The sequence below is a fragment of the Marmota marmota genome, unplaced genomic scaffold (assembly GCF_001458135.2).
Source record: "Marmota marmota marmota unplaced genomic scaffold, marMar, whole genome shotgun sequence".
Taxonomy (NCBI): Eukaryota; Metazoa; Chordata; class Mammalia; order Rodentia; family Sciuridae; genus Marmota; species Marmota marmota.
The window spans coordinates 36,876,892-36,892,086 of record NW_025999900.1 but is presented as its reverse complement, the minus strand read 5'-3'; the positions used below and the strand labels follow the sequence as shown (position 1 = coordinate 36,892,086).

General features: G+C 37.1%; 1 gene segment (V, D, J or C); it reads left to right on the top strand.

Moving 5' to 3' along the window:
- Positions 1 to 7,765: 7,765 nt before the first annotated feature.
- Positions 7,766 to 8,323, top strand: LOC107144235. The segment is given in 2 exon segments: positions 7,766 to 7,859; positions 7,975 to 8,323. Coding segments are annotated over 2 exon segments (387 nt in total).
- The last annotated feature ends 6,872 nt before the right edge of the window (positions 8,324 to 15,195 follow it).

Genomic DNA, 15,195 nt, shown 5'->3' with positions numbered 1-15,195 from the left:
TATATATATATATATATATGAAATTATATACTATATATATAAAATCTATTCAACTATTATGGTCATCTAAGTTGACTCCATAATTTAGTTATTGTGAATTGTACTCCTATAAACATCAAGGTAGCTGAATTGTTATAGTATATTGATTTTGATTCTTAAATTTAAAATTTGGGTAAATTTTAAAGAGTAGGATAGCTCAGTCACATGGTGGTTAAATTCTTAGTTTTTTGAGGACTCTTCACATTGCTTTTTGCAGAGTACTTGTACCAGTCTGAAGTCCTACCAACAGTGTACAAGTGTGCATTTCCCCAACGTCTTCACCAGCATTTATTGTTGTTGTGTTCTTGATCATTGCCATTCTGACTGGAGTGAGATGAAATCTTAGTGTATTTTTGATTTACATTTATTTGACTGCTAAAGATGTTGAACATTTTTATTTTTATACAAATACATATTTGTATTTGTTCATTTCTGTATTTTATTTTGAGAAATATCTGTTTAGTTCTGTTGCCCATTTGTTGAATAAATTATTCTTTTTATTACATTTTTTGAGTTCTTTATATATTCTGGATATTAATCTCTTGTTCTAGTAGCAACTGGCAAAGATTTTATCCCATTCTGTACAGTCACTCCTCACAGTTTTAATCATTTTCATTGCTGTGCAGAAGTTTTTAATTTGATGGCATCCCATTTTTTTTTGTACCAGAGATTGAACCAATGGGTGCTTAACCACTGAGCCACATCCTTAGCACTTTTTAATATTTTATTTAGAGACATGGTCTAAGTTACTTTAGGGCCTTGCTATGTTGCTGAGGCTGGCTTTGAACTTGTGATCCTCTTGCATCAGCCTCTTGAGCTGTTGGGATTACAGGTGTGCACCACTGCCCCTGGTTGTCATCACATTTATTGATTCTTGGTTTTATTTCTTGAGTTTTAGGTTTCTTGTTAAAGATGCTGGTGCCATTACTAATATAATGGAATGTTCCTTCTATTCTAGGGACATTTCCTTCTATAGGTAGCTTCTTCAGAATTACTGACCTGAGTAGGTGCTGGATTTTATCAGAGTTCTTTTCTTCATCTATTGTGATGATCATGTGATTCTTATTTTTATTTGTCTTAATATCTATTTAATTCTAGTTTCAGTTTGATTCTTAGTTCTATTTATGTGCTGAATTACATTTGTTGATTTGTGTCTCTTCATCCAACCTTGAATTTCTGAGATAAAATCCACTTGAACATGGTGTATTATCTTCTTGATGTATTTTTGTATGCAGTTTGCTAATATTCTATTAAGGATTTTTACATCTGTGTTCAGCAAGGTTTTTGATTTGTACTGTTCTTTCCTTGATGTGCCTTTGGTTTTGGTATCAGGGTTATACTGGCTTCATAGAATGTACTTGGGAGTGTGTCCTCCCTTTCAATCTCATGGAATAATTTGAGAAAGATTGGTATTATTTCTTTAAAGGTCTGGAAAAATTCAGCTGAAAATCCATCTGGTCTTCAGCTTATCTTTCTTGGAAGGCTTTTAATTGCTTTTTCAATTTCATTCTTTGATAATTGCCAGTTTAGGTTTTCTATATTTTTTGTTTTAATTTGGGCAAGTCATTTATGTGTAAAAAATTTTTCAGTGTCTTCTAGATTTTCCAGTGTATTGGAGTATACATTTTCAAAGCAATTTCTAATAATTCTTTGGATCCAAGAAGTTTCTGTGGTGATATCTGCATTTTCATTTATAATTTTGTTGATTTGGGTCTTTTCTCTTTCTCTTGGTGAGTTTGGCTTAGGGTTATTTATGTTTTTGAAGACTCCTTATTACATTATCTTGTGTATTTTTTTCTTCTCAATTTTATTATTTTTGGCTTTAAATCTTAATTATTTCCTTTTACTGAGTTTGGAATTAGTTTGTTCTTTTTCTAAAGCCTTGAGTTGGAACATAAATTCATTTATTATCTTTTTTTATATAAGCACTCAATATTATAAATTTTCTTATTGAAATGCTTTTATATTATACCTCTGTTCTCATTTATTTCAAAACATTTCTTGATTTCTTCTTTGATTTATTTATTTAAAAAAAGTATTATTCGATCTCCTTGTGCTTGTGTAGTTTCTGTTGTTTCTTATTGTTGATTTCTAGTTCCATGTCATTATGATCTGATGGGAGGCACAGGATTATATTAATTGTTTTTTGTATTTGCTAAAACTTACATTGTGACCTACAATATAGTACATTTTGGAAAATGTTTAATGAACTGCTGAGAAGAAGGTGTTTTGACAAAATATTCAGGTGTTTTGAGGTGAAATATTCTGTAAATATATATTAGATGAATTTAATTCATAGTATTATTTAGGTTTGAAATTATTTTATTTATTTTATATTCTGATGACCTGTTTATTGGTGATAAGGGTGTTTTGAAATTATCCAGAATTATTGTAATGAGTCTATCTGAGATATAATGTCCAGGAGAATTTTTTTAAATACAATTAGGTGCACTGACATTTTGGGCATATATACTTACTATTGCTATATGTTCTAGTTGGATTGTTCCCCTTACCAGGATGTAGCAGTCTTTTTTGTAGCTTCTGATTCATTTTTTGCTTGAAATCTCCTTTTTAGGTTTGCTCTCTTGATGTTGTCTCAGAGTTCGTGTATATTCTTATCATGTTATATCATTTCTTTTTCCATTATTATATCCCATGTACTCAAGTTCATGTATCCCATCTTCAAGGGCTGAAGTTCTGTTTTCTATGTAAGCTAATCTGTTGGTGATGCTTTCAAATAAATCTTTAATTTGATTTGTCTTTCAATTCCAGGATTTCTGGTTGGTTTCTTTTCAAATGTTTCTATTTCTTTATTGATGTGTTCTTTTATCTCCTGTATTTTCTTTCTTAATTCATTCCTTAGATTTTCTTTTAGTTCATTGAATGTTTTTCTAATCAGTTTTTTATAATCTTTCTCTGGAATTTTTTTCATTTCTATATCTGCAGAATCCTTTTGTTGGGGAATGTGAATTTTGGGGGTAATTTTTTTTTGCTTGTTTCCTCATGTTTTCAGAGGTCTTAGACTTGCACATCAATTGAGGTAGATTCTGTTTTCTATTTTATATACTTGTTCTTTTGTGTGTAGCTATTTTTTGGGGGCAGCTTCTTTCTGTTTTTGTTTTATATGAGTAGATGTCAAGGGATGGAACTAGAAGTCCCCCTCTGGTTGTTCCTCCTTGAGTCCTGGTTGTTGCTTTGAGATTTTTGTCTCCCTAATTCTGTGATTTAAAGTAATGTTAAGGCTCAAGCGGGGTTAGATCACCTGTGAGGTGAGGGCCACTGTTGCTTGGCTGAGATGTGAGATTTCTCTGCAGCAGGATATCTATTCTGTGACTTTGAAGTGTAGTAATCATTTTTCAGTCCCTCTTGGAGTGGGGAACCAGTGTTAGCACTAATACCACCGATGGATGTACAGTCTCAAGTGTCTGTTGTCTACTTTGATATCTATAACAATTATTGCATCCTCTATAGGAATGATGATGTTAGTATTTAACATCAGTACCAACAATAAAAAACACAATAAGATCGGACATGTGAGAGCAGGTGTCTACTATGTTGTCCACTGTGTTAATAATCACAACAACATGAATGGGGTAGGAATTACATAATTATATGGTTGTATTATTAATGGGATTACAGTTTCTTACATAAGAGAAAATAGAGTAGGAAGGTGAGAGAAATCTTGAAATATTGTAATAAGTGATCAGAGGAGAGACAGGAGACAGCAGATTTTGGCAGTAAAGAAAAAGAAATGACAAATTAACAGAAAATAATTAAAAAAGAGAGGAAGAAGGAACAGGAGGGAAAATAACCAAGGTATGAACAAACCAGCAAAGGTGAGATAGAAACAACTTAAACTCTTGTATAATTGTACTGCACTTAAGTCAAATCAAGGTTAAATAATAAATGTGTGCAGAAGAAACTTGTTAATGTGAAAGTAAATGTATGAATATTATGCAGTGAGAACACATAACCACACACACCCACTCACACTCACACACACACACACACACACACACAATCATGCATAATGGAAAAATTTTTAAAAATACAATATGTTAAAATGATGTTTGAAAAATTTTCAAGAGTTAAATTTTAAAAAAAGAGTAAAAATGGGCATATAGAGAAGTAAGAGATAAAGAAAAAGAAAAAAATTAATGAGAACTAGAGGGCTTGTTTCCACTATGTTGGTCAAAACTGCTGTCAGGAATGGGTTTTTATTCTTTATATTTATTTAGGCTCTATAGCCCTTGGATCAAGGGCTGGGTTATAAAGTTCAATGTCTGTGTGTTCATCACCTAGCTTCCAGTGGGGTGTAGTAGGGGTTAGCTTCTGGTTGGATAGACTGGGGAGTGCTCATGAATTCTATAATTCTGTACGGGGCAGGGGTTATGCAGAGTTCTAAATTTGAAGTCCACTGGTTGGGGTTTAATCGTGAGTGAACTTTGGAACTCTGTTGGTAGGTATTTGAGATTTGATCCACACCTCATATTGCTGGGGAGCTGCCAGTCTGTGCTGGACATCTGGATGTCTGGAGCCTCCAGTAAAATCCACTTTTAGGGCATAAAAATCCCTCCACAGGTTTCACGTTCAATGCTATGAATGTGAATTACCAGGTAGCAGCTCTGGAGTGTAGACACTCCTGAGTGGGCACTATAGGTGTCTTCCTAATGACTCCTATGGGATGCCAACAACAAAGGTTTTCTTTGTGCCTATTTTATTCACTCTGGTTCAAGCATACACTGAAGGTCAGAATATGCAACTGCTGGCTACTTCCTTTCTGTGTCCCTGCTTTGACTCTGCTCACTACTGGGCAGTATTTATTAGCAGTTCCCAGGTTGGGCCTGTAGTCATCTCTGGGCCAGCAATCTCAGATCCTGCTGAACTATCTGCTCTGGTCCTGAGTAATTTACACACACACACACACACACACACACACACACATACACACACATTAGTTGTTGTTGGGCACAATGCCTTTATTTATTTATTTATATTTATGCGGTGCTGAGGATTGAACCCAGAGCCTCACACATGCTAAGCAAGTGCTCTACTGCTGAGCTGCAACCCCAGCTCCCTGAGTAATTTTTGATTGGTTTCAATGAACCACTTTCCCCACTGACTCTATGTTCATTAAATTTAGCCTCCTGCTCTAATACACAGGTCCCCCCAAGCCAAAAAATACATTTTTTAAAAAAATTAGTATTTTTTTTTTGGTTATTGTCCATGCCATCTTCTCAATGCCACTGCTTACCCCTCCCCTCTTTGGCCACCCACAGCCAAGCTGGTGCATTTCTAATGCATTATTTTTACATTTTGTTCTAAGTTTTGGACATTTTGTGTCTCTACAATATTTTTTACAGTACAGTACTGAGTTTGAGTGAGTTCCCTTGTTACCCACCTCACGGGGGAGCAGTATTCCCACATTGTAAGTATGGTGCTGAGGAATTGCTGTGAGGTGGACCCTTCCTCTAATCTGCTATCTTCTTTCCTAATTTTCTCAACTTACAAAAGGCCTTTTATGTTCTTCAAATAAATATAATTTCTTATATTTATCTTCAATTAAATTTCCATTTTTGTTACATACTCATATGTATGTAAACATTTTCATTAAAATTTTTCTTTTATGTGTTTATTTTTATCAGTATTCCAAATACAAAGAAATCATTGATTATATAGCTAAGATTTTCTCCCTCTCAAGGTTTGGTGAATATTCAGTATGTATTCACTACCTAGACAATGAGATTTTATTTTATGGAGCTAGCCCAACTTTAATCTAATACTTAAAGTGATAGCAAAATAAAAAGTACTAATTCTTGAACAAAGATGCAAGTATTTAAATTCAGAACTTAAAAAAACAAAAGGCAGCTTATTAACAGAATAATGCAGTTTGATTTTTAAAACTGTATTCACTTAAATATCATATTTATTCAAAATAGTCAATGAGTACCTTGTGTACGACAAACTTTGACCTGAGAACTTTTTCCATTTACATGGCCTTTTAATAGCATTTAGCACAAAGGAGCTTAGTTTCCATATGCTAAGTCTACCTGCCTAGTACCAATTTTACCCATAAAATGATCAATAATTACTGGCTCTTTGAGGGGCAATGCAAGGGGCAGAGTGTGAAATCTCTTTTCTCTGCTCTTGTCCGTCTCTTTACCTCTCCTCCAAAATCATTTGATGCTATCATGTGATTCATTTTGTACACCTTAGGTCTTCTGTGCTCCATCAATATCCCACAATACCAAATCTTCATTCTCTCCTTCCATGTCTAACCCCACTTTCTCATCCCCTAAAATCAGATTTGTGGTGGTTGAGTGTTTGGTTGATGAGCAATCCTGTATTGTAACTTCCTATTATATTTGCATTTGGAAAGCAGGGATGTGGGAAGAATCTTTACAATTTTTTAAAAAAGTATTTTAAATTGTAGTAAAATATGTATAATATGAGGCTTACCACTCCAACATTTTTATGTGTACAGTCCAGTGGTATTAAGTACAGTCACACTGTTGTGCAACCATTCATCTGTGCAAAGCTTTTTACTTTCAAAAAGTGAAACTCTATGCTATACTGTTTCTTTCCAACCCAGCATCATCCCAACCTATTTTGCATTGTTATCATATATCAGAATAGAATTTGTAACTAATTTTCCAGAATTTCTAGAATAGTTCTGTGTCAGTTTCTGGCAGTGTGACCTGGAAGGCAATAATGTGGTAGAGAGAAAGGAGTATGTGGACTCAAAAATATTTGGGCCTGGATATCTTTTTTGTTTTTAAAAATATAATTATTAATACACATTAATTGTACAAATTTTAAGAAGTTTCACTGTGACATTGCCATACATGAATATACTGTGCTTTGATCTTGTCTACTCTCCACTATTTTACCCTCCTGTACACTGCACTGCTGCCCCTTCACCAGTCCTGTTCACTTCTCTGATAGTCACTCTTCTACTTTCAGGTCATTTCTTACTTTCTTTTCTTTTTTTAAGTTACTTACATGAGAGAAAACAGGTGATGCTTGTCTTTTTGCATCTGGCTTCCAAATGATATCTGGGCTAATAAATCATACTTATGTCTGTATCTGTGAAGCTGTTACAGATTGACTCTGAACTATGGAGCTCCTTTATCTGAATCTGTGGATAGAGAACTCCAGGGAACAGGATCTTTCCCCTAGTAGTGATTTCTCAACCAAGGCCAGCCAGTCATGTTTTCAGCCTCATTCAACAAATTTGAATTGTGCACCTAGTAAATGTCAGTTACTACTCCGTATGTGGGGTACAGTGCTGAAAAACACAGTCACTCGATTACTTGACTTCTTATTACTTCCTATAATGCTTTTGTGACATTTCCATGGATTATAGGTTGACCCACAATTATTGCTGTGCTTATAACAGCTTATATTAAAATGCCCATATTGATATCTTCTGGGAATAGAGACACCCTAGGATTATCTAGTAAAGCATTTCAATGCCACGTAGAGAAGAATAAAGAAGACCATAGATGTAATGATAGCTGTCACTTATATTTACAAGGGCCACCTGAAGATTAATATGTGCTTATAAATGAGGTCAGGGTGAGGGCACAGTTCTGACTTCTGAAAGGAGTCCAAGAAGTCATTCTTCCCTGTTCAGATCCTGTCCACCAGGTGTCGCAGTTTCCTAACACTAACTTCCTGCGTGAATTGTAACTTCAGGCTCATCTTTTCACTATGACTTCAACATTCTTCATGTTAAGAATCAAGAACATTATTTAGTAGCAACATTGTAAAGATGGATACTTCTCCAGGCTTAGTGACGGTGATGTTCCTGATACTCGGTGAGTAAAATGACTTTTACAATAGACTCTTTCTTCTATGATGCCAGAAAAAAATTTAACCATAAAATTTTCGAAGAGTTTTATTACCAAGATGACCCAGATCTCTTCTCCCCAGGAAGGATCCGTGGAGACTCAGTGTCCCAGATGGAAGGCCAAGTTACCCTATCAGAAGGGGCTTTGCTGACTATAAACTGTACTTACTCAGCCACAACATCAGGGTACCCTACTGTTTTCTGGTATGTCCAATACCCTGGAGAAGGTCTACAGCTCCTCCTGAAAGCTGTGAAGGCCAATGATAAGGTCAGCAACAAAGGTTTTGAAGCTACACACAATAAAGAAGCCACGTCCTTCCACTTGGAGAAAGCCTCTGTCCAAGAGTCAGACTCGGCTGTGTATTACTGTGCTCTGGGTGACACAGTGGCAGAAACTGCAGGGGGAGCTGAGCACAAACTCTGAGCAGCCACCAGGGGCCTGGCTGCTAAGCGTGTCCCTCTGGGGTTCACCCTGGTTTCAGCACAGTCTGTGATGTGTGCTGCTCCATTTCTTTTCTTGATGTAAAAATCTTACAAATGTCCAGAGCAGCAGCAGCAGAAGGAGTGGACACCCCCAACTCAGCTCTTCACTATTGAAAGTAAGAACCAAAGCTGGCAGCATTAATTCTTTATGCAGGAACAAAGTAATTTTAAGGTAAAACCACTCTAATGATGAAGTGGGCTCTTTCTTTATCCTTGCAGATAAATCCCAGACCCCACTTGTTGTTTTAAGTCACCCTGGTAGACATTGCTGTGGCTCATTATATTTTTAGAAAGACAAATGTGCCAGAGGTGGCATGTGCATAAGGTCTCCCTAACAGAGTGTGTAAGGAGAGGTGATAGGAGAATTGGGGCCCCAACCCGGAAATACAAGATTGCTAATAGAGAAGGAAGAGAAGAGAAGAAAGGACAAGGAACAGACCTCTCACATAGCAACTGTGCAATGAGAGGAAAGAGAATTTCCTCAGACAGGCAAGTGTGTCTCTTTTGGTTAATAAGATGGTAGCTAAAGGCTGATGATGAAAGGAAGGGAGCAAATGCACAATTGAAAAATGACCCCTGGTTAAATGATGAGTGGCTCTGGCCAGTTGCACAATTCAGTTTGCTTGCCAAGAAGTTCCACATGAGTCAGTTTCCAGTGCCTGTGGAAGATTAAATATAAATATTTTTCAATTTTGTAACTTTATCTGAAGCCATTAAAAAGGCAGTGAAGAATCCCCAAAGACCATAAATCTGCAGAGTGTAGAAAAGGAGACGATGACACTGATGTTGATGGAATTTTAGAGTGTGAAAAATATGGAGAGAAATTGCATCACAGGCCATGTGGAGATGGAATCTGTGCCTCACAAGAGAGGCCATCAAGGAGCATTGCTTGTGTGCTGTGCCCTTGTGGAAGGTTTAGGAGTCAGAAGAGAAGTGGAGAAGGTGGTGGTGGTGGTTCTCTGTGTGTGTGTGTGTGTGTGTGTGTGTGTGTATTTAGAGGTACTTGAAAGGGAGAGGATGGAAAAAAAGGACTCAGAAAGAAAGTATTCTAGTGACAGTTCCCCATGCTGTTCACCACTGCTTGCAGAACAAGGAATGTTCACTTCCCAAACCCAACGTAAAATTGGAAGTGTCATTTATGAACTGGAAAACATAAAAGTAAGAAATTAAAAAGCATATTATAAAGAAGAACATGGTAGTAAATTCTCAATATAGGGAAACAACCCAGTGTTCAAGAAAAAGGACATACTCAGATTAGTATTGTTCACAAAACTGCTGCCTAGATTAATTTTACTCTCCTATACACCCAGTAGTGGTGATTGGACAGAATATCTGTTTTCACAAAACTGTGCATTCCCAAACTTTGTTACCTCTGCTTATAAGACTTTCTTTTTTTTGCATATATGATTTATTCATTTATAAATCAGATGGAGTTTCATTTAACATATTAAGTCATTTACAGTTTCTCATGCTGTCTATTTAGATAGCTGCCCACGTTTTAATATTATTGTCTCTGATCTTCACATTCACCTTTGTTCTACCCATCACATATTATCAAGTATTATTAAGGTTGCCAGCACCCCAACAGAGCAGGGTCCTGCCCAGGAGATGTGAGCTGCCTGGGAAAATAAAAAGTCTGAAATAATCAGGCAGAAATAAAGATAGAGCCAGAAATCAGATATAAAAAGAGAAGCATCTGATGGGTCTTCCAGTCCTGTTAGGAACTGGAACTGAACAATTGAAAAAAGGCCCTGATTCTTTATTTAAGGGGGAGTACACCAAAGGCAGGTATAAGGGTTCAAGGGGAGGAGTCTTGTTTGGGTGCTTGCTTCTCCGTGTTGCAGGGGTCTTGCAGTAAACAGATTGATTCCCATTTGACAAGTTACACTCATCTCGGAGAGGCTCTCTGACTCCAGCTGGTCACTCCCACGTCTGGAGCTAAGTTAGAACTTCAGTGGTGAGCTAGGCAGGGCACCATGTGAATCAGGCATTCTTTAACTAGTGGGTTACTACTGAGAGTTCCCGATACCAGGCTTCCTTGCCTAATGGCTTCAACATTTCTCAGTTTACCCATGGCTCATAGATGGCTCCCAGCAACATATTTACTGACCTCACTCTTTTTGTAAGACCTTAATTTTTTTGAGTAGTTTTAGTTCACAACCAAATTGAGAGGAAGTTACAGAGATTTCTTACATACTTGACCCCAGCCCCACTGGCCACCCTGACCCAGCCTTTTCCATTATCAATACCCTCCTATACAGCGGTTCACTTGGTACCAGCAGTGAACTCCGCTCCCAGATCATTGTTACCCAGAGTCCATGGTTTTCATTAGGAATCACCTTTGTGCTCTTATATCATCTGGATTTGGACAAATGCATAATGACACATATCTACCATTATAGAGTCACGTAGAATACTGTCATTCATGTAGACTTCCTCTGTGTTCTACCTGTTCATTTAATTCCAAGCCCAAACATTTGGGAACTTTTGACTGTCACTGTGGTTTGCCTTTTTTCAATTGTCATTTAATTGGAGTCACAAATTTTGTTACTTTTTTTCAATTGTCTTCTTTCATTTAGTAACATGCATTTAGTTTTCTTCATGCCTTTCATGACTTGATAGCTCATTTCTTTTTAGTCCTGCTGAATAATGTTCATTTTTCTAGATATATCTTATTTTATGCATTATTTCATTCCCAGAGGGGCATGTTGGTAACTCCCAATCTGGGACATTAAGAATAAAGGTGCAACATACATCCTAGTTTTTGGTGTTCATTGGCTTCCTGTTCATTGAGGAAATAGAAGCAGGAGTTTTCAAAGCTTCAACACTTACCACTTACCATCAGGTGTGCTACATACTCCTCCTTTCCTCTCCTTAAAATGGCATTGAATTTTAAGAGGGCTTTGCTGACCCTTAGCACATTCACCATACAGTATGCTCTTGAAAATAATTGCTGAATCATAATGGACGATTAAAACATTACTATCACTACCAGAGCAAAAATTACCACTCATTCAGTAAAATTTTATTACGTACTTATATCTTGACAGGCTCTATTCTAGAAACTGAAGATATAGTAGAGAGTAGACCAGAGAAAAACCTCTGTCCTAGCAGAGCTTATATTTTAGTTAAATGCTTGGTACATGCTAGCCACTACCATTGCCCCTTTACACTGTTAGGTAAGTGTTACCATACCTATTTTCAGATGACAAAGCTTAACTTTCCTATCCAATATCATATGGAGACAGAATTCAAATTGAGGTCCCCAAATATATATCTTGCTAATCTACTATACTTATCCAGACATATAGGAGCTAGTATTCTATTCTCCATTTTCAATAGTGAACAGGAAACCTGGCAAAAGGCTTAATGTGAGATTTTGAGCATCTCTACCTGTGACCCCAGGACGGCAGGGTTTGCACTGGTTCTGCCTGTGGGAATGACTGTAGTTGCTCTGGTCTCTGATTGGCAGGGCATGCTCCCTAGAATCTCTTTGATTAATGTTGCAAAAAAGAGAAGTTGTTGAGTAGACCAGTTAGCTTTAGGGACTGCTGCTATAGAATAAGAATGGAGAAGCATCTGGGGGATATTTTGGATGGTTTTGTGGCTTGATTTTTGTTGTAAGTTAGTGGGAAGTTTCAGCCAGGTTGACACAGTGAGTTCATGGAGCATTTACTTAGGATTTGGGTAAAGGGGTTCTGTATTGTGATAGGTGGAGGGAAGAGAATGGGGTCATCTTCTAGTTCACCTGGGATTCACATGGGGAGTAAAGAAGGGAGGCAGATTAGAAAGCATTAAGACTGGGGACTGATCTCTTGAATCTCATGTTGCCTTCTGAATAGGGGTGAGTGGTGAAACCCAGTTGGAGCAGAGTCCCTGATCATTGTGGAGGGAGAGGATCCATGCTTCTCTGCAGTTATGCTGTGAGACACTTTAACAAATTAAGGCGGCACAATTAGGACAGAGGGTTGCTGGTTGGAAGCATCTGTGAAAAATGTGGTGGTAGTTTCCATTCACTTGTACATTGAACCCATGTAAGCAGCTCTTAAAGTGTGCCAGCTCTCTTTATAGGCATTGGGATACATGGATATTGAACTTAGCAGATAAGCCTTCATGGAGTCATGTGTACTGATGTTTCTCTGCTTCACAGAATGGAAGCTAAGTCTGTCTGATAGCAGTTTTTGAAAAACTGCAGTAGAAGTTTAATTTTGTCTTCCTAACTCATTCTTCCAATGGACAAGTGGTTAGAGATCAGAGATTTGCTGAATGGTTCTCCACACTGGAAGCAAGCATTGTCGAAACTTATTTTTCCTGAGCTGCAGTGATAGAACTGGCTCCCACACTAAAGCCATTGCTGGCAGAGTTGAGAGGACCTGCTACATAGTTCTTGGTAGCAACAACCCATGTAGTTCTCAAAACTACCAGGTTAGTGAAGAGCTACAGGATGACTTAGGGAAAACAAATGTAATGAAACTTGATCATTTATTTAACAGTAAAATTGTGAGGATAAAAAAAAAACATATGATGATATTGACAAAGACTATTAAAAATTATCAGAAATTATTTTAAATCAGTCTAAGAATAGCTTTCTGTGAGCAAAGACTACAGATTGAAGGTGTTGTGGAACCCTGATCAACATGGGCTAGATATGTTTTGAAACCATCAGTGGGGAAGGGAGGCTCCATACACTATGACGATGTTGAAGGGATCTCCTGCTCCCATCAGAATGTCCTGTGTTTCTAGAGGTCATCCTTCCCTGAGCAGGTGAACAGCTGCAGCTGGGGCCCTGAACCTCCAGGAGGAATCACCATTACCACCTACTGCGAAGACTTTCCCCAATCACCTAAATTAAAGCAGAATCCCAAGAAAGGGACTGATGTTCTCCTAACTTTGAGGAATGAAGAGAAGATTGCTGTGGTCTGAAAGAAAAAGAAGCTCAGCTCCCTGTTTATTGTGTCTTCAGATCAGAGACTCAGGCATGACTTCTGAGCAGAGAGAGGCCAAAGAGCATTCTTCAGGCACCTACAGCCTGTGCATCTCAAGTGCTTCTCAACCCTGGCTGCAGGGTAGAATCAGCCAGATGTGGCTGGCACTCACCCCAGGTCAATCACATAAGAATCCTGGAGTTCAGGTTCTGGCAGGGGGTACACCTAAGAAATGAACATAATGTGTGGGCAGAACTGAGAACCCTACAGTTGTCATTCTTCATAACTGGAGCTTCCAGAGTCCTGTCTTAGAGTTCCAGGTGTAGTGCTGAGGGCTGTTGCTATGACAAGTTGCTATTTATGTGAACCGATTTAATTTTGGGTAACTTGTTTTCTTTGCAAATATTGAGATTTTCTATTGTCTTGTCTGTTGTAGTCACCTCATGTATATCAGTTTATTGGCCCAGGAAGAGGATAGTTGTGAGAAGTTTCTTTGTGTATAAAAAGTAAGAGTGAGGGGATGGTGTGCATGATGCCCTGTCTCACAGCCTGCAGAGGAATACTGATGCTGTCATCGTCATTAAAGAGACCTTACCCATAAAGTGTTCATTTGCTATGATGTCATTTCTTAGTCTTTTCTCTTATCATTATATTTTTTTCCAGAAGATAATTCTATGCCATATTAATTAATTGAGAGTTCATAACTACTAAAATAACCCCACAAATTATATTCAGAGGAAAAACTTTTAGTTCAAATGGGTGTATAACAAAGTTTCTGACTTTTGCAAAGCATGGCAGATTGAACATGTACATTTACTGCTGTTCCCTCCACAACCTCAAAAAGGCGGTATTTAAAAAGGCAAAATTCCATATGCAGAAAGACAATGGAAAAGGAGGAGATAGCAGATGAAATACCAACAACACGTGTAAAGGTGGAAAAGAGACATCAGGATATAATAGTGTACAAAGACTTGAGAAATGTGAAACCAAATCTTGCAGAAAGGGAATCCAGGAAGATGCCTCCCAATTTGTGCTGGACCTTTCTGTCAGCCCCAGTAATTGGCCAAAACAACAACTTTTAATTTTGAATTTTGGAAGAAGATGATGTTTACTCAGAAAGATTTCTCAGCAGTGTATGATATGTGTTTCCAAATTGAAAGGGAATCCAAGTGCTGAGGACAACATAAAATTTCATTACACGGGAAAGGAAAAAATAATCCCCTAAACTTCTAGTAAGAATAAAATCCCAACATTAATGGTCTTCTCAGAAGAAGAGCAGAACATTATAGTGGAATATTTCCAAGCAAAAAAAAGGTAAAAAAAATTAAATAAATACTGATGGACTACCTAATGTATTTGACCATCTTCTGAAAAACCTTCAGAGGAGTCACAGGGTAAGAAGGTAGATTAAGTAGATCTTCAGATGAAATGAAAGAAGAGGAAAGTAAAAAAATGTATGAAAACACATATGAGGTAATATTTAGGCTGGGTAAATTTAAAATACATGATTCAACCACCTTAAAGCAGTGAATGAATGATAATGCCTGCTCCCACAAATCTTGTATGCCAACAAACTTGATTACCTGCTTTATTATTAAAATTTATTTTATTTTATTTATTATTAAAATTTAAAAATTTATTAATTGACCTATTTACTGGATATATATATATATATATGCATATATATATATATAAAATCAGTCTAAAATACTTAAAATACCTAATAAATATCCAACAACACTGTGAGTGTTCATCAACAGAGCAAGGGCTGTATAGACTAAACATGCCATGATGTAGTCCAAGGCAGCAGCAAAACTGGTCTGGGCTATGTAGTAAGACCTACAGGATTTATTATTGAGCTCATAAAGCAAGGTACAGAAAGGTATGTACAAGACC